Here is a 9,301-nt window from a genome sequence, read left to right as displayed (position 1 = left end):
TACACCAGACATGGAGCACAGGCTCACACAGAATGCTTCAGAAGCACTGAGTGACCCCAAAGGTGTTGTTCTGCAAGCCTCTGAGCCACAAAGCAGCCATTGGAGGTTTGAAGATACAAGCTGTCCATAGAGCTTTAAAGTCAAACCACACTTAGGGGCTGCTGAGTCCTGCCAAGGATGACCTCCCCTACCTCCAGGTTATTTAGTGATGGGTGGATTCAGAACTGTTTGGTCCCAAACTAGGCCCTCTGAATGTGGGTGACAGTTATGTGGCTTGATCTACTGTGGGGGACTGGCAGTGGGAACAGAATCTATCTTGGGTACATGAACTGACTTTTGGAGCCCATACCCTATGGCAGTATACCTTGCTCTGCCTTGATACAAGGGGAAGGACGTGGTCGTGTCGCAACTTTGTTGACCCTCCCAAGGAAGGCCTTACTCCCACTGAGGAGTTGATTGGGGATGGGAAGGGGGAAGTGTGGTAGGGGGAGAAGGGGAGGGAGGGGGAACTGGGGTTGGTATGTAAAATAAAAAAATTTAATTTAAAAAAATGAACTGCTTGGTCTCAGTTCTGGTTGGGGGTTTGGTTTGTGGGGACTAGTGGAACCGTGTATAAATCTACACAGGGGTCACAGCCACCTTCTTCTCTACTAAGAGCCTCCCCTCCTCCTATCTGTCTCTAGGGTGGGGTAGAGTAGAGCCACTGAGGATGGGAGCTGCTCCGCCCTTACTCCCAACCCACATCGGCAACCGGCTCCCTGTGAAACCTGCAGCTCTATGCTGGGACATGACAAATGACCAAAAAATCAATTTGTAATCTGATTGGAGGTTTTTGATTTCCTCTGATGAGTTTAAATTTCATTAAAAGCAACCTTATTCCAACATAAAAAGAACCCTTGAAGGGTAAAACAGGGGATTGTCTCACCCAGTATAAAGCATCCCAACTCTTTTGTGTGATTTATTCATGGCATTAATTGTAAGGGCCAGCCCGCGGTGTCTGCTGGCAGCTGTGCTGTTATCAGGGCCTGGGATCGGCCCAGGCCGGCTCAAAGCACAAGGACTCACATTCAAAACTGGCTCTTCGGCATATTGACACTTCAGTTATCAACAGTCCCTTTTATCTGCGGGGAGGGCGCTCCAAGCTCGTGGGGCCAGAATAAGCCAGGAATCAACGCCATGCCTCTCTGAATTCTCCTAATTGTATGTATTCTCTGAGAAAATGATCATCATGGCCTCTTGTCTTGATGAGAAATTGACATTTTCTGAGGACTTCTTTGGGTGCTCCGAGCAGGGGAGATAAGGGCCGGAGTTGTTTTAAAGCGGGGCTGCCTTTCTTTCCTTTCAGGGGCCTCTTTATTGCTCTCGTTGACCCACTTGATGAGTATGGATTTCACGAGGTCTTTTTCAGCATTTGAACTATAAAAGGTTCAGCACGACACCACCCCTTATAGACAAAAGATAACCTTGCCCTTTGAATATATTGATTCTTTATTAACTAGGCTGTTTAATGCAATGAAATGAGGCATTAGATTGAAGCCCATTTCAAGTGCTTTGAATAATCTTTAAAAGCTTGAAAGACCTTAAAGGGAGGCCTGACAATACTCTGCCTTCGTTTTTGAGAGCACTGGTTCTTGCTTCTGGTTTGAAATTCAAGCGTCTGAACTTCTCTCTGCCCAGGTCAACAGAACCTGGCACACTTGTTCCAAAGACGTGAGCAGAGTTCCTGGTCCCAGCTCAGAGGGATGAGGTTCCTCAGCCCTGGTGACTTGGGAAGGCCTAAGTGGGCTTTGTGCTTCAGGAACCTAATTTTTTTCCTGTCTCTTTAAGGCCAGCCGGCAAAGGACCAGCACTGACAGGAGGGAAAGGTATTCACAAGTTTCTTTATGTTTTGAATAATTGTTTCCTGTTTCGCTCAGCAGAACAAGTAATTAAGATGACATTTGTGAGTACTAATTTAGATCACACTTATGTGAATGTGTCACAGAACTGCAAGCCAAAACATGTAAAGCCTGCCTTTCATTGTGGGGAAAGTGGAAAGAGCCGAGTGGAATAGAATGGGGTAGGGGAAACGTGCAGGGGCTGTGAAAACTAGGACTGGTGCTGACGCTGACCTCCGTGGAGTACAGCCTTCGCCGCCATCTAGGTATAGTCTCAAGGGGCCAGTGCAAAACACCCTCGCGTCATGAGTATCAGTACTGGAACCACGGCAAGGCATCGGCATGGCTCCCATGTGCATGGTGTCTGCTGGCAGCCTTGCTAGGCTCTCCTGACCTGCTTCTGGCAAAAGGGACACTTTGAGGGAGCCAGAGCAGGTGCTGTCCAACCATCCAATTCAGAAGCTGATTACCAAGCCCAAACTCAGGGCTGTTTACTGGGAGCCAGGGTGCTTCTGTGGCCCAGGTGGTTGTGACAGAAACAGTTCAGGCTTGAGTGTGTGGGCATCGAGTGTTCTGATGGCACCTGTGGCATCACAGCCACCTCAGGAACGGTGCTGATTGAGGGTTGAAATCTCTGAAAGGTACTTCGATATCATTGGATCTTGGCGAGCCCCAGCTCTAGAGCCCCGGATGTGGAAATGAAATCCCCAGTTCGTTTGTCAGTCATTTTAATAGTCAAACAGATAAAATTACCCAAAGTGAAATTCACAGACAAGAAATACTTTAATTAAATATTGTGTAAAATGAACATTTTTATACAGTTAAATATCTGAAAAAATGTACAGATAAAACAATCTTATTGTAGGGTCTCTGACAGCAAAATCTACCATTTAGTGAAGCTCTTGGTTTTTGACACTATGAAGCAATGAGGGCATCGACTAGTCGATCTAAAACACAAACCGGGAATGAGGGTACTTGCTAATGTGCACGTGAGCTCTTTTTAGGTCAAACCCTTACTTACACAAAATAAATCGAGGCAATTTAGTTCCAAAGTGACTTCTCAGGCTGTTCCAAGTAGTTAAGCCCTGTCAGGAGTCACCAAGCCAGAGTGTGACCCACTGACCACTGGGGACATTCTGTTTGTTTTATTGAGTCCCGTGAATGAACACTTTCTAAGCTCTACATTGTTTCTTTGTATATGTGTGCGTCTAGGTTTTAAAAATTCCCTCCTCTTTGTTTGAAATATGACTTCTGCTGCTGTTTACAAAGTTTGTGCTGTCTGCAGGGGCAATGGGTGTGAAGGACAAAGAAAGAATAACCCTGACTCTTGGTCTCACGGGTGGGTTTGGCACTAACAGGCACAGTGTCTGAAGGAGGTCTTTCCAGTTAAAAAAAGCACAGACAGTGCTGTTGGATCTGACCACAAAAAGGTATTGTTTAAAATTCAAAAAGACCAGCAGTGCCCCCTGACACCTTTCTAACTCCAGGGTGGGCTTGAGTGGTCAGAAAGCAGCAGACAGACCCAGGAAGGAGTGACTGATGGACTGAAACTTTGTGCTTTTGAGGTGTGTGTGTGTGTGTGTGTGTGTGTGTGTGTGTATGGTGTATGTTTGTTGTGTGTGTGTGTGTGTGTGTGGTGTATATGTATGTTGTGTGCATATGTGGTGCATTGTGTGTACATGTGTGTGTTGTGTGTGTGTGTGTTGTGTATGTGTGCCATGTGTGTGTTCATCATCAGTCTCCAAATGTTAACAATTGTGGTGTAAGCCTGTGATAGAGTAGCACAGAAGTTCTTCAAAGAAGTTCACTTTTAAGGCATCAGAGAAGTTAATGTGGCAAACATTTGTAATTAAAACATCGGAAGTAAATTTTATTTTAAACTTTAGGCCTCTGAATTTTTCCAGTAAACACAGTTCAGCTATGTGGCAAAGTCCTAGGTGGCAGCTAAAATGACTTTTTCTTTTTACATTCTACAAAAAAACAAAGTAAAAAATAAAAAATAAAATAAGGACACAGCCTCAGACGGTGTGGCCCCTTCACGGCCGCTCCGCATGCACAGAACCTACTAGGATTTGTCACGGCCGCTGGCACCGTTTTCTTTTGACTATACAACAAACTTTTCTTTTCAAAAGGATTTGTTCAGATAACTTAAAAATAATATAAAAATAAACAATGAATTTGACTTTTCCTCAACATAAAAAAAGGGATGGAAAGCCTAAACAATAGCAAATGGTTTAGGTACAAATGAAATGTAAGGACACTGATTCATTTTAACAAAACAGATCAAAGAGACAGTTCTTGGTGTCTGTTCTTTCCCTGTGTTACAACACTGGGCGGGATCAAACACCAACACAGACATGAAAAAAGAAGGTGGGGAAAGCAATGTACAAAATTTCAAAGATAAATACAATATTTATAATTGATATGTTACAAAATAAAGTCCCTTAGCAACTGCAAGTGTTCATGGGAAAGGAAGTGTTGCATGAAAGAGCATTTTATCCCTTATAAGATACATAAGGAATAAAACTCGTTTTTTCTAAATATTTTAAGTGGATCAGAAAAAAATTCAAGACAAGTGTATAAATATTTAGCTACAACTTTGGCAAAATCACAAAAGTCTACAATTTTATAACCACATACAAAACACATCGGGGAAGAAGGGTCTAGAAGTCAAAAGGACAATTTCAGGTACAAGAAACATAGACCTCACAGTAGCCTAAGAATGCAATAGGTTTACAGTGCGCAAAAGTTGAAAAAATGTTGCCGATCGCACTTGCTTTAACAGGAAGCTCTAGGTGGGAGAATATTGGAACCAACAGACAGTAGCATATTTTTTTTCTCTGTCAGTGTGCTTGTTGAAGGCAAGAGATTCGATATCAAAGTTACAATTTCTAACTACAATAAGTTACAAAGTTTCATTTCATTAAGATGAAGTTAAGCAATGATAAACCCTCCCTCCCTCCCTGCCACCCCAAATTCACCTAGTCATATCCTCCTCTGTTCCAGTTAATGGCTCATACCTCCTTGGCCCCCTTTTATTCACCACAAAAAAATATTTCACATTATAGAGATACACAACCATTGTGAATCTAAATATGAGTACAGAAAAATGTTTCGAGGCTTTCTTCCTCAAGTGTTGCATGGGCATCAAAATGGTGCATATTCACGAAGCTTCTCCCCACACAGATAGCACGCACTAGACAGCCAAGACGGAATCAGAAACTTTATACAAAATAGGCGTCGCTTTGTTTTCCTTAATCTTCAGGACTGAGAAATGTGAAAATATGAGAAAAGTTCAGTCAATAAAATGGAATTGTTCATGAAGAAGTAGGCTTTGTTCGCGTGTTGATTCTTAACAGTTTAAATAAAATCTGTAAATGTCTTTTGTAGCATTCAACTGTTGCTGATTTTCAGTTTTGAAGGTATCGTTCCCATCAGCATGTCTTAGCACACTCTATGTGTCCCCTGAAGTCCGTCCTTGGATGCTGGGTGCTGTGAAGGTAAACAGAGTCCCTCACATGGGCGGGACTACCAGCCCAGACATAGCTGCAAAAGAGAAGGAGGCAGCAGTTAACGCAGACCACCCACACGCGCACCCTCCTGTGGGCCCAGCTTGTTCCTCCTGCGCCATAAACCACAGGGAAGCCAAACTCGCTCAACTTTCTGTATAGTCAGCTTTGCTCGTGGCAGAGGTGTGTAGGGAAGTCTACTTCTTGGGGTGAGGGCACACTGGTGGCACGATTCCAGCAAACCTTTTTAGTGCCGCAGCCCTCTGTAAAGGCCGTCTCTGCGAGAGGGAACGCTCACTTCCTGCTTTGCATATGTCTCCACATTTTGTTCAAAGCAAAAGGAAGCTCACTCCCTGAAAAGACGGGAACCAGCCTGGCCATGGCTTGCAGGCCTTGCTTTTCCTAAGTAAAATGGAGACTTGCCTCAGTTTCCCCCTCTGCCTTTGGGCCCAGGCTCTGACCTCCTACTAGCAGCTCTGTAGCGTAAGGGTGAGTCAGGCTCTCAGATCAAAGCTACACACGGCCCAACTGCTCTGGAATCTCAAGGCCATGGAGTGATGGAGGCGCCACACCACCTCAGAGTACTGTTTTCTCTTCGTAAAATTAGAGAAGCTCGGCACTGAAGCGCCAAGGGCAGCCAGCTCTGTAGTGAACTCCTGGTCCGAATGTAATTTAAAATCTTTTAACTCTGGTGTTGTTTAATTTTTGTCAGAATGACTGTTCTCATTAATTTATGTATAACATATTAATACATTTGTTCATGTAGTGATGTGAGCTTCAATTTCTCAGTCCATTAATTTCAACGATATTAATTTATCTCCGACTCACCGTTACAACTTTATGGTTTGGCAGACCCCTGTGTACACACTGCTTATGTGGTAGCACCTATTCGGCCTCGACGCTGGGGCATGTCCACAGACACCTGCCCTCACTGCCTGCCTGCTAAGCAGCCCTGGCCTGGTGCCCAAGGACAGCCCTGAGGCCGGCTGGCGATGCCCAGGGCCTGGGCATCCCGTCAGCACTGACAGGTGTTGTGAAGACAATGAGTTCAAATCATTGATACCTTTCCAGTTCCTTTTTTGAGCATTAGTTCATCAAAGTGGAATATACCACCGACTTCACAAAAGGGCCAGTTTGTCTTCTCCACGGTTGCGTCCTCGGCACCCAGCAGAGAGCCTGGCACATAGTAGGCACTCAGTAAATACTGGTTGAATGGGTTCATGTGTTTAAAGGAGAATGGGTTTGACTTTCACCCGGTGGAGCACATACCCAAGGTGGTGTCTGAAAGAGGCCAGATGACGGCCACTTACTTCAAGTAAGTGTGGCCCCGTGCACCACAGGGAGTCACGTGTGAGCCCAAAGGCCTAGGGGCACCCATACGGCTTCACCACCACACTCATCGTAGGTCACATGCAGCATGAGCTGCCCTCAGCGCTGGGAAAGGTGCTTGGTGTCTGTTCCACACGGCCCCAGCTGTGGACAACTGTGTCCAAGTGGTGGCTCTCCTGCCCTTGGGTCAGCCCTTCCCACTCTGAACTGAGAGAGAACACTCATTCCCAACTACAGACAGTCTTGCCGCCCAGTAATGGTACACAAATTGCCCTGGGTCAGGATGCTCAGCCTTTCCAGGAGAGAGCAAAGCCATGTAGACTCGTTGTCGTGATGGTAAGGTTGTAAATAAAGTTCCGCCTGATGGCAAAGGGAGCAGGCCGAGTCTGGAATGGGCTCTCTGTATGATACAGTGACCTGCCATCCATCTGAGACTGTTTCTGCTGCCCCTTTAATAAGGAGGCTGCAAGCTTGACACTAAAGGCAGGGTCATGCCCTGCACGGAGAAGGACCAGGCCTGGGTACTCTGCTGCATGGGGCTCTGCTCTTACTGCAGTCTTGTTTCCCCCCAAGTGAGGCTCCACCCCTTGGGGCACGGAAGTGCTACTGGACAAAGCCTAGAGTTAGAGTCCGGTATGTGGTGGGACTTGAGGACCACACCTTTAGGTGGCTGTGGGAGAGGAAGGAGGGTGCAGGCCAGCGAAGCACATGCAATGCCACAGGCGTGCAAGGGGTTTGGGAAGGGGCCACGGGGCCTGAGCACCCACCCACACCGCCCTCACCTTGCAGTCCGTTCCCGTTGGCGCTGGTGCAGGAAGGAGGAGGCGAGGCTTGGGGCCGGACCACGGGCGCAAAAGCGCTCTTCTGTTTCACTGCGGAGATGACATTGGCAGGTGAGAATGAGAAAATGCCGTGTGTGCTGCTACAGTTTGAAGGGAGGGTGACCGAAGAGGCTGCCATGGTGGGGCTGGACGGCACTACTGCAACAAAGCAAACATGGTCAGCACGCACGCGCGGGCTGTGGTGCAGCACCACAGCGAGAGCTCCGAGGGCCTCGCCTCGCACGGGGAGGGGCCACAAAACAAGACAAGACATGCTTCGGCTCGGCCACTCTGGATAACAGGCAAACGCTTTGGGGGCCGGGCTTTCTCTTCCAATTGAGCAGCCCCGTGTGGTTCAGATTTTATTTTGGTGGCCAATGAGATGGCATTGTTGGGGAGGGCTGTATTAGGTCAATTTGTGGTTGTCATTTGGACGCCCAGCCTCTGGGGCCACCCTTCCTTTTATCCAGTAGCTCACATCACAGAACATCCAAGCAATACACACACTCGACTTTGTAGTGAATATGAATCTGCGTGATGACGTGTGACAAAAACAGACACTTACTGCCGTAGGGAGAGTTAGCGGAGGAGCCATTAAGAAATCCAGGCGAGCCAGGGACCCCTAGATTGGCCATGGCGCCACTTCCATATCCATTCATGCTAGTGCTGACTGTGTTGTAATTGGACTGCTGGGGAGTACTGCTGGGGACGTAGCCTCGCGGGGACACGCTGCTTGTATTGCGACTGTAGCCGACTGTTAAAATGCCCCCCCCGGCCAAAAATAACATTATTATCAGTGACAGACACTTGGGGGGGGTTTCCCCGAGAATCTATATCATATATCCAACATTTTTAATTGACTTTATGCTTCCTCTCGCCCTGGTGACTCTAGCCAGCTTGGGTAATCTCATCATGCCAACCCTACCACTGGTAAGACCTGTTCCATCTCTGTTGGCATCGACGGCCAGCCAAATCATGCTTCGATCTAACCTTCAGCTGTTTCCACACACTGCTTTAGAAGCAATTATCAACAGCTTGGATTCCCTGACCTGCTACCCCACTCTCCCTGAACTTTCAGCCTCAACAGACCTTCAAATGCCATGGCTGACAAAGAGAGCTTGTTTGTGGCTGTAACTTCCCTGGAAAGACTGCTCGGGGTCTCCATTTTCACAGCTGCTGTCTCTGTGAGCAAGGGTGGGGTGGGCGCCATAGCTCCTTGCCTGCTTTGGAGTGTGGGCGACTGGGAACGAAGCCAGCAGGACAGTGGACGGCTCTGAGATGGCTGCCTGAGTTGTTTTTATAGAGGGTGTGAACTAAACTGGGCTCAAGGAACCAGCTCAAAGGACACCAGATTGTGGCCTCAACAGACCTGGTCACTGTTCTATAGGATAAGGTACACCATGGGGGGGAAATGGATGGTTTTTATCCATGGATCCAGACCAGGATGGAAACCCAGATACCACCCATGACACATCCAAGAAGGCTCCTCCTGGCTTCCTATATTATAGCTGCCCTATGGCTCTGCCCATTCTTGTCAAAGAACACAGAGTCACTTACAAATAAGCTAAGGGACACTTCTAGCAATACCAGGGAGCTGGGTGGCAGCCGATGGAGCTACTGTCACTAGGACTGGGCCCTCTGAGTGTTCTCTGCCCAGTACAGCTGGAAGATGTGCGGCAAGGTCTTCCCTGCAAGAAGGAACCAGCCATGCCTAAGGGCATGAAATGTGACCAGCACTCCCCAGCTGGGCCCCAACACCTCCACC

General features: G+C 47.3%; 1 protein-coding gene across 14 annotated transcripts in view; it reads right to left on the bottom strand.

The window, feature by feature from the left end:
• Positions 1-2,641: 2,641 nt before the first annotated feature.
• Ebf3 (EBF transcription factor 3) overlaps positions 2,642-9,301 on the bottom strand; it is a 118,126-nt gene continuing 111,466 nt past the window's right edge. For 2 of the 14 annotated variants that reach the window (XM_040752416.1, XM_021228173.2), the window contains exons 14-17: positions 8,102-8,290; positions 7,498-7,695; positions 6,450-6,562; positions 2,642-5,423 (exon numbers count right to left, since the gene is read on the bottom strand). In XM_040752416.1, coding sequence (XP_040608350.1) covers positions 5,406-5,423; positions 6,450-6,562; positions 7,498-7,695; positions 8,102-8,290 — 518 coding nt within the window. In that variant the 3' untranslated portion in view covers positions 2,642-5,405. The remainder of the gene's footprint in view (positions 5,424-6,449; positions 6,563-7,497; positions 7,696-8,101; positions 8,291-9,301) is intronic. The other 12 variants (XM_040752451.1, XM_021228176.2, XM_040752443.1 and 9 more) reach the window with 8 other exon arrangements.

This window comes from Mesocricetus auratus, unplaced genomic scaffold, assembly GCF_017639785.1.
Source record: "Mesocricetus auratus isolate SY011 unplaced genomic scaffold, BCM_Maur_2.0 Super-Scaffold_4256, whole genome shotgun sequence".
NCBI classification, from domain to species: domain Eukaryota; kingdom Metazoa; phylum Chordata; class Mammalia; order Rodentia; family Cricetidae; genus Mesocricetus; species Mesocricetus auratus.
This window is presented reverse-complemented; position numbering and strand designations above follow the sequence as displayed.